The sequence below is a fragment of the Castanea sativa genome, chromosome 9, assembly GCF_040712315.1.
Source record: "Castanea sativa cultivar Marrone di Chiusa Pesio chromosome 9, ASM4071231v1".
Taxonomy (NCBI): domain Eukaryota; kingdom Viridiplantae; phylum Streptophyta; class Magnoliopsida; order Fagales; family Fagaceae; genus Castanea; species Castanea sativa.
In genome coordinates, this window is record NC_134021.1 from 41,296,998 (window position 1) to 41,319,219 (window position 22,222).

At 34.7% G+C, this 22,222-nt stretch overlaps 3 protein-coding genes across 3 annotated transcripts in view; 1 reads left to right on the plus strand and 2 right to left on the minus strand.

Moving 5' to 3' along the window:
• Positions 1-3,086: 3,086 nt before the first annotated feature.
• LOC142609503 (protein EARLY RESPONSIVE TO DEHYDRATION 15) lies at positions 3,087-5,188 on the minus strand. The gene is made up of 3 exons (XM_075781097.1): positions 5,083-5,188; positions 3,587-3,933; positions 3,087-3,469 (listed from the first exon to the last, which is right to left on the minus strand). Exons 2-3 carry the CDS (start codon positions 3,897-3,899, stop codon positions 3,312-3,314), a joined length of 471 nt encoding a protein of 156 aa, XP_075637212.1. The 5' UTR covers positions 3,900-3,933; positions 5,083-5,188; the 3' UTR covers positions 3,087-3,311.
• A 6,427-nt stretch (positions 5,189-11,615) lies between these two features.
• Positions 11,616-22,222, plus strand: part of LOC142609500 (N-acetylglucosaminyl-phosphatidylinositol biosynthetic protein gpi1) — a 28,764-nt gene continuing 18,157 nt past the window's right edge. Inside the window, exon 1 of the mRNA XM_075781092.1 lies at positions 11,616-11,715. The gene's annotated coding sequence lies outside the window, so the exon portion shown is untranslated. The remainder of the gene's footprint in view (positions 11,716-22,222) is intronic.
• Positions 11,701-16,498, minus strand: LOC142609502 (V-type proton ATPase subunit c''2). Its single transcript, XM_075781095.1, has 4 exons — positions 16,080-16,498; positions 15,895-15,972; positions 12,234-12,404; positions 11,701-12,118 (listed from the first exon to the last, which is right to left on the minus strand). The coding sequence occupies exons 1-4, from the start codon at positions 16,199-16,201 to the stop codon at positions 11,950-11,952; spliced, it is 540 nt and encodes a 179-aa protein (XP_075637210.1). The 5' UTR covers positions 16,202-16,498; the 3' UTR covers positions 11,701-11,949.

The following is a 22,222-nucleotide window of genomic DNA, read 5'->3' on the forward strand; positions in this document are numbered from 1 at the left end:
TATGGTTATAGGGCTTGGAATTTGGTTCCTAATCTTTCAGGATGGGGTTATTTGGCTAATTATATTGTGGAATCATGTATTATGGTGATAGATTTTACCATCGTAATTAATGGGATAGAATATAGAAGGTTAAGAATTTGCCAACCTGCCTGAGTTTTGGGAAAACCAAATGTATGATTTTCTAAATTTTGATAGTTAATGGATTTTGCAAATTATGAAAATCCAGGCCAACTACCTCTTTGTGCTTTTATTTTCTTGAGACTGAAATATGACCCACTTGAATTAAAGGGAACTAAGTTAACAGCCTCTTTGCTCTGAATGTCTCTGAGCCACGTCTTTGTGACCACCTAGATTCAGTTAATTTTTCTGTTCTCCATGTGCTAGGATTGCATTCCATTCAAGGTAGTTGGGCAGGTTTGCAGATAGGGGTAGGTACTCGTATACTTTATATTTATTGTTGGCCCGCTTCTATTACAACTTGAGGTCTACGAGAATTGAATCAAGTACCTAATACCATGTATGAAATCCTTAAATTTAAGGGGCTTTTATACTTTAAGAATGTGGACCAATAGTATTAATATCAAACACACTATCACCAACAGTTATTTTATTTACTGTGAGTCATTATCATAAATGAATTCATTTTCCAAGTGGGATGTGCAACTACAAAACATAGCCACTTACAATTAGTGAAAATTGATAATACTAAGAAAAAAAAAATAGGAGACAATGGTTTCATTTCACCTTATCTTTTGTAAAATTTGGTGCAGAATACTTTTCAAAAAATGATATGGCTCAGATTGAATTGTGTCAGAGACACAAATGTTACTATATTTGCATTCCTTTAGCTACCACTACAACCATTGGACTCGATCACAATCACATTCTGGACTCAAAACACTATCATTCTTATTCATTGCATAAAACCAAGTTATGATTTTCACCATTGTCGGCAGTCCCACCTTTATTAGCCACTGCTGCAGTTGTAGACTCACATCACCCACCAACATCATCTGTTAAGCTGTAACATGAACCACCATAAGCCTTTTTTTATTGTGTTGCTGTAACTTGTGTTTTTTATTTGCTCGTAATGAATTGGCAGGAGATGTTATGTAAATAAAATATTCATATTTGTGAGGTTACAAAAGGTAATCGGAAATTAATTTGTCAGCAACACTGTTTTGTTTCAACAATGACTATTATTCAAGGTACAAAACTACAAATATTTCTAAAATACAATCTTCTTCTCCCTCTACCACCGATAATTTTTTTCCTTTTGAATTGGGAAGATTGTAAGACAATATTTTTTGAGTTCTTCCTGTAAGATTGTTGGTAACATAACTTTTAGGCGTTCTGGTTTGAAGTTTAAATGGTAGTTCTGCACCACTCCTGATAGTGTTTTAATCTAGTAGCATTTGTTTTTCAACATCTTCTAGAGAATATGGATTACTTTTTCTTCCTAACCATTAATGACCGATGAGACGTTTTGAGCACATTCTTCCCTGCACTAATTCCAATTGAGTGTTTCACAAACTCTGAGAAGCAGCAATTCTATCATTAATCATGAAGAAGATGAACTTTAAATGAATGAAATAGAATTTATAATGAGATGGATTTTCAAAGTGTAGTCTAACTGCTGGATTAGGCTTTGGTCTGATATATACCTGGAATTTGTTGGTATTAACAAACAATTCATACCTCTTTCTTTCTTTCAGGTTTTTCCCATGGTTCCTGTGTTTCTCAGTACACAAACATCTTAGTCAAAAACTTTTTTTTTTTTTAACTTTTACTTTTTAAAGACATTCAAACTCAGTGAGTTAATGTAACAAAAGGTCACCAAAAATTAAAGAAAGCATAACTATAGTCTTCGGTAAAGTAGTACCAATCTACTTCAAATTTTCATCTTTTATCTGTTAAATCAACTCACTGTATATATATAATTTGATATTTACAACAGTGAGGGAAGAGTGACTTAAACCATGACTGGCTCTTTTAGAAACACTAACATCAGTTGAACTACAAGGTTTTTAGTAAAGATAACGGTTGTATTATTTCTCAAAACATACTTAAATTTTAAGGAACGATTTGTGCCAATTTAATTTCATCTTACAAGATAAAGACAACAGCTGTATTAGTCTCCTTTTTTTTTTTAATCTTTTGAAAATGTTGTTTTAGTCCTTATCAATCAACCTACGAAAGAGAATAATAAATATACAGGTATTGCGATAAAACAGATGAGTAAGATTTGTCAGTTGAGCTTGAGGCCCCATTTGGGCAAATTGTAATCCATACTTTCATAGTACTCACAGTGTAACAAAAGAAATAATTTCTTTTTCAAGCTAAGCATTTTGACATGCAAGTTATACCATCCCCACCCATAAAATATACACCCAAAGCAAAGGATGTTATCCTAATTGGAGAAGCAGCCAAACAATCGTATCTGCAGCAGTATTATGATGCGTGTAAATTCAGTATGGTTGGTCAATTGTCAGAATTAATAAATCTAAAAGAGTCCCTTGTACCCATCAAAAATTTAAGAGCTCAGGTTGCTTTCAAGTGCCTTCAGTATCTTCAACAGGGGATCCAATCTCGAACGCTGGATAACATGCTTTGGTTGGAAGTCTCTTTAGTCCCTTTTCCTCCTTTCATGCACAGCATCATTAATTCTCGTTAAAACGAGCTTGCATTGCCGGATCCAAGGCTTGCCAAATTGGAGGTTTCTTCACAACTTCCTCTCAAGTAAATTCAAATTTGACTATAATGGTAAAATCCATGCGTGTTTGAATTAAGAAGACAAGCATATGAATATGACCGTAACTTGCAGGCTTACTTTGGACTTTTAAGGCTCCAAAGTCTTTACAAGCAGAAGAGTTGCAAACATTGAATATCAGCCATCCGGGTCATTTCAACCACCCTAGTCTATGGGCGAATAATTGAATATGGAAACAGTAGCTATTTGATTTTTAGGTCTTCAAGTTTAATCCATGAAAAGAGAGAGGAAATGTGTAACACATTGGAAGGACATTTTGCTTGTCCTCAACCAATTTTGAACAAAGAACTTGAGAATCAAACAGAACACAATAGTGTAGGAAACAGAATCTTTTTTTTTTTTTCTTTGTTAAAATTTTACATTTTTTTAGTTTTACATTTTCATGAAGGTTTTGTTGGTACATTGACTGTAAACTGAACAAAAGAAACTAGGAATGAACAAGGGTGGATACAAGAGTTAATAGAATGCAAAAGCTACACATTACTTTGTTCAACTGCTGGATAAACTACAAACTAAAGTCACGGCAAGCCCTTGTTCTTGTTTAACGGGGCTGCTGGATGCGTCGGGGGCTGCATTTTGCACTCAAGCCCTTAGTTGCCTTTTCTGCATACTTTGCTGGTTGCACTGGAGCCTTGGGACTTCTTTCCTCCAAAGACTTCAGATTCTTCATCACTGCCTCAGCGGCATTCACTCCAAAGCCTATCATCCCAAATCAAGATAAGGTATTAGCAATTAAGTCCAATGGTCTAAAGGGGTTTTTGAATAATACAAGGACAAGAAATTCAAATCACTGCCATTACAATTTATTATGCCCACCTTCAGTTTCGGAAGATTGGATGAACTCCTCAAACTGAGCTTCCATACTTGAAAAATCGTCATCATCATCAAAATCAAAGCTCTCTGGCAGTAAATCAGCTACATTAACACCATTAAAGTCAACCTCAGCATTGTCATAGAAACCATCCTCGCCCTGATGCTGGCTTAGCCAGTAGTCACGGTACCATGTCGAGGTGGTGATCAGTTGCCACCATTCTGGAGAGAAATCCTCCACTTGGCGGAAAGCAGCAGGAATGAAAAGCGGGGCATTGGGGTTTAAAGTGGACGACCTTCCTCCTGAAACCAGAGCCATCCTTCCCGATCAAATCTAACTTTGTACTTTTTATCTGTTGATCAAGTCAGAAGAAAGAACGCGATAAGAAATGAGGACTTTGACTCGAAACAAATGCAGTAAATTAAGAACTCATACAATATTTTCAATCTTTCTCATTGGTAAGCTATTCACACACCCAATGGGTTTTAACTTTTAAATCCACAACTTCCCTCTCCACCCATTTGCATAGATTTTGCAACTACTTCACTGATAAACAAAAAACAGGCTTTGATCCAACCAACGATACAAAGATGAATTCTTTTTGCACTAAATCAGTTGTTTCTACGAAATTCAACCAAGACTCAGATTAACTTAACATAAAATAGCACATCTCAAACCCCAAATCAAGACTCTCAGCACCTGTTATTCCCAAAATTTTGAGACTCAACTACAGATTCTAAGAGACTCGTCAAGGTCAACGATACAACAACAACAACAACAACAACAACAACAAACCCTTGTCTCAAAATTTTGAATGTCTAAAACAATAACAATCCCTTATCTCAAAATTTCAAGATTATACTAAACAAACTAGTCAAGGTCACATGTATTCCGACCCTTCGATCTCACTCTTCACCCATTCTTTTGGTACCAACAATTCATCGCATTCTTAATCGTTTCCAGTACAATTCAAATCACAAAATTATAAAACACATCAATTACACATTCAAATTTTATAGCAAGAACAACAAGTAGATCAGATTTCATGTTCTTTTTTTTTTTCAATTTTATTTAGATATTACATAAATCGGAAAAAATTATCCTCACAACGAAAAAATTAAAATTAAAAAAAAAAAAAAACTTTATTTTACTTGTAGATCTCAAAGCAAGGATATCAAAAAAAGAAGTTTCTTCACGATCATCAAAATAATAAAAAATTCAAAAATTGATCAACGATCAAAAAGAGTCAAAATTCACAAAGCAATGACAACAAAGAAAAGGATCTTCATGATCATCAAAGTAAAATTTCAAAAAAATTGAATTATAAAAAAAAAAAAAAAAAAAGTCAAAATTCACAAAACATATCAACCTAATTCGTTTCACTTTCTCAGCAACCAAACAGACATTCAAAAATTCAAAAAAAAAAAGAAAAAAATCCTTTCAAATTTAAATCACACAAACAGATCGCAAATTCGTTTCTAGATCTCAAAAATAATTTTACCTTTTTTGAGCGAAAATATCTTCGACGAAGCGTTAGGTTCGGAGTGTTCGAGCGGAGAGAAGATAAGCATGAAACGCGTGAGAAAATGAGTGGGAGAGGTATCGTTATTTATAGGGCAAATAGTCCGAGCCTAGGTGGTTCGGAGTACGCGGTTTGAGGTTCGGGTAAACCGAGCCTGTCCACTGATAGTATGAACAGTTTGAACGAATGAATAAAAGTGTACTGTACGGGACTGCCTAGTCAGCGCTTAGTCGTCGCTACCCCTTACGGGTATTTTCTGGACGGTAGACGTGTCCTTCTTGTTCACCTCTCTAGAAAGTACAAGGTACAAACACAAAATCAATTTTTTTTTTTTAAGTTTATAATATTACTATCTTCCTCCTAGAGTTTTTACTTTCAAATTTATTTTTCCATCTTTAAATTTTAGAAAGTTAAAAAAAAAATTATTTTGTTTTGAGGCTATAATTGAGATGGAAAAATTTTAAATAATTTAATAATTTAAAGATAAACAAAACAATATATATATATAAGGTCATGTTAACAGATGTCTTTAGAGTAATTAATAAATCAAATTAACAAAATTTTAAATACCATTTTTATGGGAAATATAAAATTTGTCAAAAAAATTAATTAATCTATCATTTTTTTTTCATAAAATGTTTGTAAAAATAGTTTCTAAACTAATGCCGTTAGGAAATCAGTTAACATTCTTCAAAAAAATTACTTTTTTTAACTTTAATGATAGGAAGCGAGACATTTTTCACTAGTTTATGGAAAAAAATAAAGAATTTTTTATACTTTTTTTTTAAGAGAAAAGGATAGTAGACTTTATTAATTTAATAACACATTATATAATGTGAAAGAGAAAAAATAAGCATTCTCCTCAATCTCTTTTGCAACAGTAGCTAAAACTAGAGCAACATGAATACATCATAAAGTAACAATAGCAAAGGATATACTAACAAAATATTCCTACATTAGCTTAATATCCTCATGAATCCAAGCCACTTCCAATGACACAGATCCTATTGTGAGAGTTCAAAAGATCCACTAATTCAGTAATAATCACATTCCACATACTCCATTATGTAAGTAGCAGCTTGTGATCATTAGCGTCAGAACAATTCCATATCATTCTTTATGCAGCGCATAATATCTTCCTAGGAGTACAAATCTTGAGGGGTAGAATTTATGACTTCCTTAAACCAAATATGTATAGTCAAAACAAATGTGTTCCAAAATGAAGCCCTAAGCCAAATGGCTTGTGCTAAGAACATTCTCATAACAAGTGATTACATGATTCAATTTAGGAGGGTTCAAAGACCAGACTCAATTTTAGGAAGAGCGAAAATATGTGGGACTTCAATGCTCTATGTCAAACCCTATTATTCTTCAAGTTTACAAAAAACAATGAAAATCAAGTTGAGCTTCACAAAGAAACAAAAACTAATGGCCTGTTTGGGAGTTTAGAGAGGGAGGAGAGTAGAGGGGAGTAGAGGGGAGGAGAGTAGTGGAGAATGATTACCCTCCACCTTGTTTGGATGTTTTTATAATTAGTAAGGGAGAAGGGAGTAATTAGCCCTTCCCCTTGTTTTTAACATTGTAATTTTATAAATATAATAAGGGTAAATTAGGTAATTTACTTTATAAATAATTTTATATGCTCTACTCTCCCTCCAAATCTCTCCAATTTGGGGGAATTAAAAATGAGGGGGTTGGAGGTAGTTGAAACCCCTCCAAACCCCTCCAAATTCCTCCCCCTCCTTCCTTAAAAAACTCCCAAACAAGGTAATTGAATTACTCCCCTTCCCTCTACTCTACTCTCCCTCCTTTTTTAAACATCCAAACATGCCATAAGGGACCATTTTCTCTAACTGAACAACAAAGTTCATGAATTGCCTCTGGGATCCCAAGCCCACCGCAGTTTAGGTTGAGAATTTTTATGGGGGACAGGGAGGTTGAGTACCAACCCCAGTGATGGGAAAATCTGAAACTAGTTTCATCTGCTTGGTATGAAGTTCAAATTTGGTATTCAAATCAAAAACTATGGCAGACCGTTTGGAATGAAGGTGTGAAGGATTGGAAGAGCTTTTTGAATTTGAATCTCCTTTGTCTCGCAAAACACGCTTCCATCTACGAAGGGAATATTTTTTCAGCTCCAAATTCTTAGCATTTACATCCGCAATAATATTTTATACTTTAAGAAAGAAAATAATATTTTTTCTTAAAAAAAAAACATTATCATTTTTTGCAACATTTTTCATAACAATAGAATTAGTAAGATTTCATTGATTATCATTTTAGTACACTATTAAATATTAATGTCACTTTATCATTTACAATTCAAAACTTACCACTTTGACAATTGTAAAATACGTTTTGAAAATGAGTGTCTCTTAACTTATTGTTTGTTGTTTATTGACTTTCATCTCGTCGGAGATTTATAATGATGAAAGGGTATAACTTATTTGCATCATTTAAAAAAAAATAGGGTAAAAGTAAGATATAGTAATATCTTACGTCACTATATTAGGTTTTTGAAACATTTAGTTGCATTGACCAATAAATATAAGCTGTGGAGTGCAGAAATCCATTGAGGGGATCATACCACGGGTCATAGCGTAAGCCAGGGAGGCCTCTATAGCTCCAAGAAGATCACGTCCTCGGATGATAGAGCCACCTCAGTGGCACAATATTAGAGAAAGTCACACGGAGGGAAAGGAACTTCGGGGAATGTGCCAGCCCTGATTGAAGGGATGGAGGCTGCCACCATATTTAATGCCTCCCACCAAACTTCCTGGTCGCATTTATGTGGAGAAAACATTTAGACAGTGTTATCTTGGTTGTCCCGACTCAAAAAGAGCTGAGAAAGGTGTTTGATGGGACAGGTGCTCAAGTAGTGGCCTGGACGATTAACAAATGAAGGGCTAGGATTATCTAGGGGGAGCTATATAATGTAAGGGACCCTCAGGGAAGGAGGGGAAAAAAAGGGGCGAAGAAAAACACTGTAGTGCCAAGGACTGTAATCAGATTTGAGTTCAAAAGGAATATAGGCCAGGATCACTCTCCTTGGACGTTGCCGAGGAGGATTTCTTTTGTTTAAAGGCTTGTTCTCCCTACTTTCCTGCTATCTTTCATTCACTGTGTGTACTTGGATCCATTGAAGCCTAGCTTTTAAGCCCACTTTCTACAAATTCATTGTATTGGGCTCTTTGGACTTTAATCTATCCACCTCTTGAGCTTGAGAACCAAAAACCCATCCGTACATAAGCAATATTATTATTTTTTAAGGACAATTGAATTCAATGTAACCATGTATGTTGATCGAATTGGATAACCTAACGCATTGCACCTAAAATAATGTATTCAAGTGTTACCCTTAGATTTAATTATTCTTCAAAAAATATAATATTATATATGCTTTATTGGACAATGCAACCTTGTGTTTGAATTTAATTGGGAGACCAAATATATAGCACCTAAGAAAATTTATTCAAGTTCTTTCCATGGTAAAAATTCTTATTACACATAATTACCTTGATGTCAATTACTTGGTGATGCTACCAAAGTGACGTTAATAATAAACCAACTATAACCAGTAGTATCCCCCTAAAAAAAAAAAAAAAAAAAAAACTATAGCCAGTAGTAAGCTTAAATCAAAATAATGTTGCACAAATCACAACTTATAACAAGATAATTTTGAATTGATTGAATTAGACATTATTTTTAAAATGTCTAATTTTACCTTTTCATAAGGGGTTTATTTATTTTTCCTATAAATACCAAATTTGTATTTGAACAAAATTCCAAAAAATGCTTAACTTCTCATTTTATATTACTATATTAGTATTTTGGTAAGTTTAATTTTCTATTGTGTTATTTTAGAACTGCAAGAGTTAGAACATAGTTTAATTTTTTTTTTCTCGTGATATATTGTCAAACTTAAATGTGTAAATTAGGCAAATTGTATCTATTAAATTTATTTGGTCATGTATCAATTATGCATGATCATGGGTTGATTATTAGGTGTGATCATAGGTTGGTTAATTTTGGATTGGGATTCAACTCGTCACCCAATACTATCTATTTGGGTGGTAGACATTCCACCATTGCCATCCATAAAAATCGAATGGTTTCTATTTGCTCCCCATTTTTAAGCGGATCGTTAGGTATGATAAATATCAACACCCAACAAAAAAATATATACAATTTTATAGAAACTTCCTTTTAAATATTCAATTTTTAACTCTTATCAAAAAGCAAAAACTATCAAGTGTTTATGAAAATATATCTTTTAATATTTAAAAATAGCCATAAATACATGTCTAAACCAAGGAGCCAAGCATTGTCCTCATCAAGGCAGATGAAAGCTCAATTTGGTCTTTCATGGCCATGAGTCATCGTCTTTGTCAAGGTCCTCTTTGAGACAAGGTCATGTTGCTAAACTTTTCTTTAACATTGGATTTTTTTTTTTTTTTACCCTTTTTATGTTAGACCACTGTCCTTTTATGTACTACAGAATCCTCCATTCTTTCTCTACCCTCCTTCCCCATCACTTTGTTTTTGGTTGGTTGAGTCGGATCAAATGAGTGGATCTGATCTACAAGTTTGTTAACCACTCATAATATTAATACATATAGAATTTGAGTACAAATTATCAAGTCATTATATTAGTAAAAAAATTGTACAATAATTAATCTTTCTTTAAAGAGAGAACAAAGAATGTGTTACTCTTGTAAATTTTATTATTATCCAAAATTGCATTGTTTGAGGGATGCGTCCAATTAAAACGTAAGCATGCATCATTTTTCTTTTACTTACCAATTAAAAACTCAAAAAACCTTCGGTCAAAGTTGACGTGGTAAGGTAATAGAACAAAGAATAATGTTAAAGAGTTCCACCAATTTCATAATATAAACCTTACAAAATAATATATCAAATTTTAAATACAATAACTAATAATAAAAAATATTATTATATTATTGAAATGACATCAATCACAATTATTATTACATCAATTTATAAATATTCTATACTAAAAATCACTCGATAAAATTGATAGTTGTCTTTGGAATTTTTTTTTTTTTTTTTTGGGAAACCTAAGTCCATGATTAACAAGTTATTAACTTAAAATCATGTGGGCCTCACGCACGTGAACTAATATTTGACTTTATGCAAAGAGAAAACTGGAGAGTCCTAATCCACTGATGTGAACCCAAAAAAAAAAAGATTTATTTTATTAAAGGCCAATATGATTTTGCCAAATAGATTTGAAACTCTTTTGTATGGTGGTGGGACCAGTTTAGGTAATCAATACCCGATTATGCGCGTATTTTCACATGGCTTGTTGGTCGTTTAGATTAAAATTTTGGTAATGAGAATGATTCCACTTTATCCTGCCTAGCAAAAGACACACATTCTTAATCATAACTTGTTATCATAATCATATATTATAAGTTTAAAACCAAATTGTGGGATCCAAGTGGCACCATTTGTCTTTTCTTTCTTTTTTTTTGTTAAGGGGAAAAGAAAGTGGCACCATTTTCGACACTTACTCAATAATTTTATTTTATTTTAATGCATATATTATACTATCCTCTCAAAAAAATATATATATATATATATCATATTGTATAGATTATAATAAATGTTGTACTAGGATTAAAAAAAATGGTGTACTCTTCAACTATTCAATAGTAAAATTAGGAGGACGTTGAAAATGATTAATTTACACAAATGATTTTTTATTAAACTCAATGTTGGCATTTTTGTATCAACCTAATTGGATGCAGATATTGTCTATGAATCAAAATTAATAAATAAAGGACAAAACTTAGGTACATTACCTTAGGTGCCGTTTCTTAAATTCTCCTTTTAAGATTCAACCATGTAGCTACATAATTAAAAAATACGCTTTCATTCTATAAAAAAAAATTCACATGACAGAATCTTAAAAATGAAACTTAAGAAACAACACTTAAATACTGTACATAAGTTTTGCCCATAAATAACTACATAAAATTGCCTTTTCAAAAAAAGAAAAAATCATAAAACTGGAAGTCCCATTTAGAGCCTTGAATCTCTTGGTTATTGTTCAAATCTTCTTTTTGCTCCCATTAAAAAGGAAGAAGGAGAAATAAAAATACAAAATAATGGGAAAATAGTTTTAAAAAATGGAAAATTGTTAAAAAAAACAAAAAAGTTTATTATGCGCATGCAGGTCTCGAACCATCAACCTTCGCGATGTTAACACAATGCTCTAACCAACTGGGCTAATAGGCAATCGGTTGCTAAATTACTAGAACTCTAATTATAACGTTATTGTAACTAAAAAGCGCACCGTTTTAACCGCTGCTTTTTTTTTTTTTCACTGCTCCAAACTCCAAAAGTAGTAATTTCCCAGATTTCTCCTAATTGCAGCCTTCTCTTCCCAATTGCTTCTCTCTCTCTCTCTCAATATCCGATTCCTCTTCGCAGCGGCATCTGATTCAGGTTTGAGATAAGTGAAGAAACTTCACTGTTACAATCAGAGTTGCTTCAAGGCCATAGATTTCTCAGCTAAATTACTGTTTGGATGCCGATAATTTGCAGGAAAAGAAACCACAGACAGACTCAAACTCCACTAAAATCGAGGTTTTTATTTATAGATGACATCAAATATGAACGCATTTGATTTCATTTATGTTAGTGTTATTATAGTGCTTTTAATTTTCCTAATTTTTAAGATCGAATAATCTCTATATCCACACCAACTTTTATGATGCCTATTAATAACGGCTGAAAGTACAAGATACAAAGTCCATTTACGATACATAATACACTGCACTCTGTCTAACCGCTTCATAGTGTTCCAATGAGAACAACAAATTACGCTTTTGCCGGCCATGTGGCTTGAGCTGACATGATAATTCCCACAATCACTCCGAACAACCCAAGTGCACTACCAAAGATTTCGATCACAAGAATCTTCACAAAAAGAGTGGAGTTTTGAGCATCAGATAAAGCACAGCTGCTTCCAATGATTCCAACACACAACCTGTTGTCAAAAGAAGAATCAGAAGGATTGTAAAAGCAAGGAAAGAAAATAATTTTTGGGTTTTGATTAGGAGAATTCCAATGGAGTATGTAAGAGTAAGAGAGGAGATTTGAACCCGCAGACAAGGTTTGCAAAGCCCACGATAATCCCAGACGCAAAGATCGCATATCCTGCTCTAAGAGACTCGGGTTCATAGATCTGTGATTGTGGAACACTCTCTAGCTTTGTTTGTAGAATAATTGCCACAATGACACCATAAATAGCAACAGCTTCACAAAAGATAACACTGAAATAACAAAAGAACCGGAGCCATCATCACATAAAGAGGTATCATAGGTTTATACCACAAAATAATAAGTAGTTGTGCATGAGAAGTTCAACTAGAAGAAGTGCTTTGCTGGTCATTGAATGGGCTAAAAAAATATTCAATTCAAGGTATCATTGAAGGTAAAAAATTGCAATTTCCATATCCAGACATTATATAATTTGGAACCATATGGTATTGTGTGCTTCTATATCAAATTCTCTAAAGCTTGAACTTGCCTTAAATTTTAACATTGTGAGGATGATTGGAGCATAATATATAATACTTGAAAACAGAAACCCAGTTACCCATTTATAAAATAAAACCACAAATTGGGTTGAGCAACTTCATCCATTAAAATATATATATATATATATATATATATATATATATATATATCTCCAAGCTTGCTTGTACAGAAACGTATTTAAGGCATTCATCAAATCCAACTCATGATGAGCCAGAGAAGTCTATATACTATATAGTAGCTTGTACATTGTATTTGCTTGAAGACAATGTAAGTGAGAATTGTTTTCTATCATAGTTTGAAAGAATGCTATATCTCTAAATTAAAACAAAACGCTAGAAATATTAGTGCTCCAACTACTTTTTCATAATTTCAAGTTTGATGTCGAACCAATGCTATTTCTTCTATTTTGGGTAATATATATATATATATATATATATATATATATATATTGATAAGTAAGAAAAGATTTGCTAAAAAAAGACTACTTCATGAGAAAAGATCATAAGGCAGCCAAGAAGTACAAAGAAGAACAAAAAAAATGTTATTGGAAGAGAGCCACTAGATGTGAGTCCCCAAGCCCAAGACCAATCAAACAAAGGGTCCATAAATGAGGCAAGAAGCTGATTCCCCAAACCCTCCTCATCCTCAAATGTGTGATTATAACTCTCTTAGAATGCTCCACATCAAACACAACGGTGTCAAAATCCAAATATCAAACAAGCGCTAACCAATTCCTCCATCCAAATAACAGATCTACTACTACACCTAGATATATAAAGATTATATTGAAGGATATAAGACAATCTACCTCCTAGGCTTAAAAATCATCATGGCAAGAAACACCCCCACCCCCCCCCCCCCCCAAAAAAAAAAAAACACCCCCAAAACCCAAAATTATAACCAAATACACCTCAAGCGACCCATGGACAAGAGAGAGATAACATCATTCTCATCATAATATTTACCAAATCGTCTTGATTGATTTGCTTAATGCCAAGTTAGAAAAACTTGACCAAATGTTCTAGAATCTAAATGCTTTCAATTAAGTAGGACCAGAACAAAGTACATGGAATGTAAATTTAGTAAAAAAAGAAACACAAACGAAGGGGTGGTAAGACTTGATGGTCAAGGATACTAAAGTGACAACTTTCGATATCTTAGATCAATAATTCATAAAGATGGATAGATTGAAGAGGAAGTGAATCATAGGATAAGAGTAGGGTGGATGATGTGGAGAAGCGCATCAAGAGCGTTGTGCAATCAAAGAATACTAGAATACCTATTAAGTTAAAGGAAAAATTTTATAAGACTGCTATATGACCAGCTATGCTCTATGATATCGAATGTTGGGTATTTAAGAAGCAGCATATTCATAAAATGAGTATGGCGAAAATGAGAATGTTAAAATAGATAAGTGGAAATACATACAAAGATAGAGTTCGAAATGAAGAAATTTTCTTAAAGATAAGGGTAGCCCCTATTGATGAAAAGATGAGGGAGAGTTGACTTAGGCAACAGTGAGAAAGAACAAGTTGATCAAAGTTGAAGGAATGGAAAAAAGGACAGGAAGACCAAAAATCACATTAGTAGAAGTAAAAAAAAAAATGATATGACAATTAAGGGAGTAATAGAGAGTATGACTATAGATAGAGTAGAATGGAGGAAACTATCCTATTGAGAATCCATAGCCGACCCCAAAATTTTGGGACTAAGGCTTTGTTTGTTGTTTATAGGTAAAGAGAACTTTATTAAAAGAAAATAGAAAAAGTACAAAATGCTCCCATGGGTACACAAGCCGTGTACTGAGGGAATACAAAAACCTAAGCAAAAGTACACAAATCTAAAAAATCCAAAAGTGAAAGAATAAGCCAATCAAAAAAAGAAAGCAAAAAGAACTGTTTCAACTCAAGGATGGTTCTGTTCTCTCCAAATAGTCCCCATGAGACACAACAGAATCACCCCCCAAACAACTGCTATTTGACACCGACGAACAGCCCTATTCCAACAAGCTGCCAAGTTCACCACTTGCTTAGACATCACCCATGAAACACCAAACAGGCTAAACACAAATGTCCATAAATTATATGCATAAGAACAGTGCAGGAGCAGGTGATCCACTGACTCCTAACTATTCTAACACATGCTGCATCTGTTAACAACACATGTTCCTCTTTCCTAATTGATCTTTTATATCATCTTTAACCTTTCCTCCTGTTTCCCATGAGGTTTTGTCGGATTTTAAGTTAATCCTATTGATGAGGATGCTGAATTGGGAAAGTAAATTCACAGAATAAGGAATTTAGTGAAACAAACACCTATCTCCACAAAATATGATTCCCCTAAATACAACAATGATATCTAGCTCAAACAGCACCTGAAACCATTAATATCTCTGTTTTCCTTATTCGTTAAAACTTCCAATCAAGCCTTCCTGTTACCTATTAGAACTCTAATCATCAAACCAACCTTTGATTCCTAAACAAAACTGTAACCATTATTTTCTGACAACTTGTTTGTTTCAAGAAATAGTAGATTGTCCTTTTTTCCCATCTTATCGCCCTAACCCCATCTTCTTAAACCACGAATCCCAAGTCCACAATTTTTCATAACTCTAAACCCACCACAAGCACGCTAGATAGGTTTCCACAATTTGTCCTACGTCACCAAACCACTGAATACTAGGCTTAAGGAGTGAGTTCATGTTCTGCATAATACACAAATGCAATGCACATTTACTTACAGATTTCAATTCCACCATTGTAGTCTAGGATGCATGTATACTACACAGTAGAAGCCGTATCTGTATCCAATCCGGATACTCATGGGATACAGTGGCATAGTTCTTTAATTTTATTTCTCTCTCCCTCTCTCTCAAACACACGCGCATTTTCGGCTTCCTAACATTTCTTAGTTATCTATAAAAATAAAATTTAAATAATATGCACTAAAAGATAATCACAACTTCTTCAGTGACTTCTGCATAGATATGCATTACACTATGACAGAGCGACGTAACATAGGAAAGGGAAGGATCTCTTAATACATAGGGCTTATTTTGCATTTCAATTATAGAAAACACCAAGCAACTGTGAGTTTGTTATCAAGTTCAATTCAATTTTAACTGAAACTGAAGTTCAATCAATGGCTAATTAGATTTAAGATACATACCAACAAATAAGACTAATTTTGTTTTGAATAAAATATGAAGAAATGATAGAATACCTAATAAGATTTTTGGAAGTAATACGGGGAGCTTTGATCGCAGCGCCGATCAAACTGCTTCCGGTTATGTAAATACCCCTATCAACAACCACATAATTACAACATTAGGATTTTCACAAATTTTCATAAATTAAAAAAAAAATGATAGGAAAGATATTTAGAGAGTAGAGAATTGAGAGAGAGACCAGGCGGCGCCGAGGACGGAGACGCCGATGGCGATGGCGATACCGATGGCGGAGAAGGTGTAGGGGGACACCTTTACGAGCGCGTGGGCCCACGTGCCCGGATATGCTCCTGTGCTTGACATTCCGATCCGATCCGATCCGATTCGATCCAATCTGATCTGAATCTCTCAATGCTCTTCTGCTGATTTCTTCTTTTCTTTTTTCTGTGAAAAGCGTTTGGTGCTCGGTCTCTCTCTCTCTCTCTCTCTCTTTCGCTCACAGTGGCTAGCTTGATAGTTACGTTACGCAGTGTGTGCGAATGTGCGATTGGATTTGGTGGACCTTTGGTCCTTTGCTTTGGGCTTTTTTTTTTTCTTCTGAAAGACCCGCTTTATGTTTTGAGGTTGAGCTTATTAAGATACTGTCCAATATGTCAGTTTACGTTTTGAATTAGATAGAGAAACATTAGAAGGTAAATTCGACTTGATCCGTCGTTTGGGCTTAAGAGATTTTACTATGTTTGAGTGATAATTTGTTTGGGCTGGGCTGAGCGAACCAACCATTTCCAAGTACGTAAGATGTGGCTGAGTTGGATTAGAAATGTTCAGAAGAGTATAATAGGTAGCAACCCACAAGTGGGCTTTGACGTAAAGTAACCCATTAGCCATGGAAGTAGGGTAGATTCTAGCCTTTTGTCCCTATTGAGGGCAATATTTAGCAATATGTCCCTCTTTCCAAATTATATAGGGGTGTGTCCCTGTTTGGATACTCAATCTCCACAAAGCCGAGTTTTGGGCAGGTTCTTGCTACAATGGTGATCCAGCGTGGATTTTGGGCATTAAAATATTACTGCGGTACTGTTTAGAACTCGGTAATGGGGAAACCGAGTTATGTGCAGAATAAAAATGAATGAATTTTGAAGGTAACATCTCCAAAACAATTTGTCTCCCTCCCTTAGTCCGATCAGTAGCCACCCTCAGTCCGTTCAGTAGACGCATCTTCAACGCTTCTTCAAGTTCTCTTATTTCTACCTATAGGCCGAAGCTCAACCCAAACCCACATCTTTTCACTCTCACCATAACCCTCACCATAGCCGAAGCTCAACCCAATCCATCTTCAAAGTTAAAGTATTAAGGTAATTTCAAAATGCTGAGTTCAATTTTTTTTCCCTTTGCATTTAATATGAGTTAAGTGTGGCTTGTACATGTCCTCTGATTTGAGTGTGGCTTCTTAAGTTTTTCTCTATTAGAATTTTCTCTATTCATTATTATTGTTGCTGTTTTAGCTTTGTTGGGTTTGGTTTTGAACAAGGTTTTAGCTTTGTGGCTTCTTAAAGAATTCGGTTTTATTAAAATTGTCATCTGAAAAATATGAAAATGATGATGGGAACAGATGGTCATCAATGTTTTTTCTTTCTGTTTCTTCAAGAAGGAATACATTAGAAAGGGGAAAACAAAGAAAAACAAGAACATTACAGAGGAGATGAGGAAATCACTAAGTCTATAGCTTTATTGAGTCTGTAGTTAGTTTATTATAAGTATTTGGAAAAGAAGGGAAAGAAGAAGGTTTTAAAAATTGGTTGGTTTGTTTTTTAATAAAACAAGTTTTATAAGACAAACAAAATTGCCAGCCTTGTATTGGTAGCTGGCATCAAATTTTTCTGTGTTATTGATCTACCTATTTTAAAACACAGTTGTAGGATCAAGGTCATGCTATTAGTTGTAATGCATGATTAATATGATAAATTCACCTGATTGACTCCACTTTTATTGGTTCAATATGACTACTATTTCTTGTAACAATCTTAAATCATGTACAACCAAAGACATGGAATTACGTCGTGGTCTATATACATAATGCATTGCTTGCATCTTTTGGAAAGTAAAAAATAAGTATGTTCTTCTATCTTTTAAGGTTTTATTGAATATATGTGAAGGTTATTCACATATGACTACTATTGAATAAAAGGTGATTTGGTGAGTTATTTGAAGGTTATTCAATAAAAGGAAGCATGTTACATTAATGGGACTCTTTCTTGTATATAAGGACTCTTTCTTGTACTAGCATTAGGACTCCTTAGTTTGATCAGTGAACTAAAAACCTAATAAAAGGCTAACCTGGATAAACAAAATAAAACCTAAAATGCTTAAAACTCTTCACTGCTTCTTAATATCCTCTATTTGAAGTCAAATCAACAACTATTTTGCTTAGTCTTAACCTAAAACCTTTTCTTTTGTTTGTGCCGTGGCACAAGGGTCGACTTGTTGGCTACTGCTACATGAAAGCCAATTCATTTTACTTTCTTCTTCTACAAAGACGTACCTTGTGTAGTTTATTTTATTTTTACCATCCTTGTTTTGAAGATTATTAGCTCCCTATGATATAGGGTTGTATGTTTCCTATTTTTTTTTCTTTTTGTCATGCATGTATTTATATTTGGTGGCATATTTGCAGGTTTCCATAGCTGCTGATGATATTTTTCAATCCTTGAAGACCACCATGTTAGAGACTTTTTGAATTATATTTTTGAAGAGCATGTCTTACTTGCCAAGCTAAATATTTTTGGATAATTTCTTGCATAGCTAATAGAAAAAATATTGCACATACAAATGACAGCTAGAGGATAAGAACATATTGGACAACTTGTTTGATATAATATCTACCAGTTTTTGTTACTAATGAAGCTCGGCAAACATGTTTGGTTCTATATTTGCATGTTTGAAGAGTTTCTAGTAAGACACTATGATATATGTAAAATGACAAATATCTTTAATTGTAATGGAAATGTACAGTTCTATATGTTAAAATCCATGTGTGCATAACTACATATTATGTAATGAAAAAGTTTGGCAAATGTCTTTTTTGCTTCGTTTCTAGGTGGTGTTCATTTCTGGATTTTATGTTTGGAGATGTCTTCATTTCATGCTGCAAAATCATAACAGACAGGGGGTATATTACATAAGCGTTATGACTTTCCAGATTGCCCGTTATATTCGCAACTTCTTCAGAACAAGTGTATTTATTGAGCTAAGCACAAAGATATAGAGAAAGTACTTACAGGCTATCCAAAGCCAAGCACAATTACCAAAACAACCTAGCCAATGTTAACAATAATACAAGCAATTACAGGCCAAGACAGATTCCAGAATAAACTTCTAAAAAGAAACCAAAAGGCTATTCAACAACATTTCAGCTAATCTCTAGTGCAAACTTGAGGTAATATCTCCCACAAACACATATGGTAATAATACTAGATTCATAAATACCACAAGCAGGAGCCATAGTTTTGCCTTCATTTTGCGCTTCCTTGTCGTGTCAAATCATGAACTTCATCATCCCCCATAACATAGGCTACCACTTCACTAAGCATGTTAGTACTCAATGTTGTAATCCTCCTTGCGTGGTCATGCTCCTCAATGGCAATGTCTAACTAATACCTCAACAATCTGTTCCTAACGTCTCCATCGCAATAGCTGGTTCTTTTGCTTTAAGACGCCCCCCTGGACTTACTGTCGACATGGTAGGAGATGTCCACGATGGGGAAGCATCATACTGCACGTTCCTACCATTACGTTGCAAGAACTCCATGTATGCATACTCTGCTTCCTGTCGATCTTTGTATGACCTGTGTTCAGCGTTTGCGAATTTACAAACTTGTCTACTTGCTTCTGCCCAATTGTCGTATATGTCAGGAGCACAACCAATGAAAACAACATAATATCTGCCACCCTAAAAGAGGAACATACAACAGGATTGTATGTTAAAACCGCATGAGCTGTGCAGGGGTTAGAACTTACCAAGTTTTGAATCGGAGCTATTAGATAAACATGTACCATGTCGCTCTACCAACAGGTGCCAGTGGACTACAACAACATTGACGTTGCTTGTTCGAAGATTTGACAAACAGTTGCATAATCTACAATTGTACAATGGTAAATTGTTTAATCACAATTATAAAACATGTGGGCATGTTACCTCTAGAAGCAAAGGAGGCTTCTCTTCTCCATGTCTGAATATTTTCTTCTGTTTATACCCCCCAACTAGAATAAGAGGAAGCTGGCTTTTAATATAACAAGGGTACAATACTCTACTTCTATAGGGTCGGGTACAATACTCGATTATCCACAAATCAAGTTACGTGGAGGCTCGACCCATTTGGAAACTCTTCGACCCATCGAAGACAATCCATTCCAATGCCTCCCTATTGCCTGATTCAACTCATATTCGATTCCTCCTTGATTCCTATATAATTTGCCTATCAGAGAGACGAATATGTATAATTACTGTCCAACCGTTGTTAGGCGAAGTAAATAATACTCAATGTCCTCAGGGCTGAGTTATATGTAACATTAAACTCGATTTCAGTATAACCGAGTTATATTGCAAATCCGTACTGGGTTTTAATAGTACTCGGTTCTTGTATAATTGAGTTACTTATAACTCGATTTACATAAATTCGAATGCTGTTAAATTATGTCATCTCCCCTCCACCCTCTGGGACCACTGACCATTTGCCATGCATGAACTGTGGGGTTTCCTTCTGAATGTGTACCCTGAGTCTGAGAGTTCTATGTGATTTTATCACCACTTCTACTGCCAGTTTCAAGTTCAATTGACCAGCTTCACCAAGTGCAGTAATTGTTTGTTGTCCACGTCTTCTCCATTCTGTCAACATCTCACCTGATAGGTAATAACTGATAACACTTGTAGTACCATTTATGATAACACAAATTATTTGAATGTTGTGATAGAAATGGGGGGTATTTGAACATAATAATGTGGTACATGTTGCATGCTAGGAATTATCTCCCTTATTTGCAATGCTTCTGAATTCTCATTTGTTTAACAATATCCCACATGAAACCCAAACACATTGTGCGAACATTTTTGTTTTCGAAATCTCAGTCTAATGGACTAGATGATACAATTATTCAATACTATTTTTTTGCATCAAGACTTTATGACTCGCCTAAAATTTATGATAAAAAAGATGGGGGTTTTTTTTTCACACAATTTGCTTAGGTTTGTTTAGCTGCATGAACACCCAAACATAAGACATATAGTTAGCCTACGGTTTCACAATATTACACAGCATGATATAATTATTACTATTTGTGGTTCAGGTCCGTTATGAGTCCGCATTACTTCTACGTTTACTACGACGGGGAGGCATATATTAATGATTTGCATGAGCTATCATACCGAGGTTTAAACCAAAAGCAGACGCTTATTGAAGTGAAATGTGGGACATACATGAGAAAACTGAAATGGAGGATAATGTCAACTTTGGGGTTAGACAAGGATTCCTATGACATCTCCACTGTATTTCAGGCTCCTCAGCAACTAATGGGTACCCAAGTTTTCTACAATTCAATTCATTTACAATGCGACGATGATGCGGACATATTGTGGGGAGTGATAAATCAGGCACCGCAATTCATAGGTTCTGACTTGTATGTAACTGTTGACACTATTGGGTTTAATGTCGACGGGGGTTCGCAGTATGCCAGTAGAGCTAGAGAGCAAGAATCAGTTCCTATAACTAACATGTACCCTTCAGTTACAGCCGAGATGTCTTTGCCCTATAACGTTTGACCACGTAATGCGGTTGCTATAGACAATATTGAAGACGCCGAAGTGTTAGGGTCTATCCAACCCGTGAGGGTCGATGGTATACTCACGAAAATGAAGATATCCAAACCTAATTGGACAAGGCAATCGAAATGGATGACACTCGAGATGTGTACGAGGAGTTCATTGATAATGATGGACTGGAGGACAATCCGGAATTTTTAGATGAACTACAAGTTGAAAACAATGTGGATGCTTGCCCCAATCCAAACCCTAACCCCGAATGGTTCATGTCAAACACATGGGATAACGTTCATAACCCATCACCTTCCATGGAAACAAGTCTACTGAGTTGGCGATCGGGGGACGAATTGAACAAGGGGATGCTATTCAAGAATAAAGTTGCGGTTCAGCACGCGTTAACCGTGTTCTCTGTGGGGCTCAATAAGAAATTTAAGTAGATGAAGTCAGACCTTGAGAGACTGGTTATGACATGTGTACACGATGCATGTCCGTGGTCAGTTCGAGCTATTTGCAGCAAAAGGCACAAGATGTGGATGATCACAACATGTAAGGGTCCCCACACTTACTCG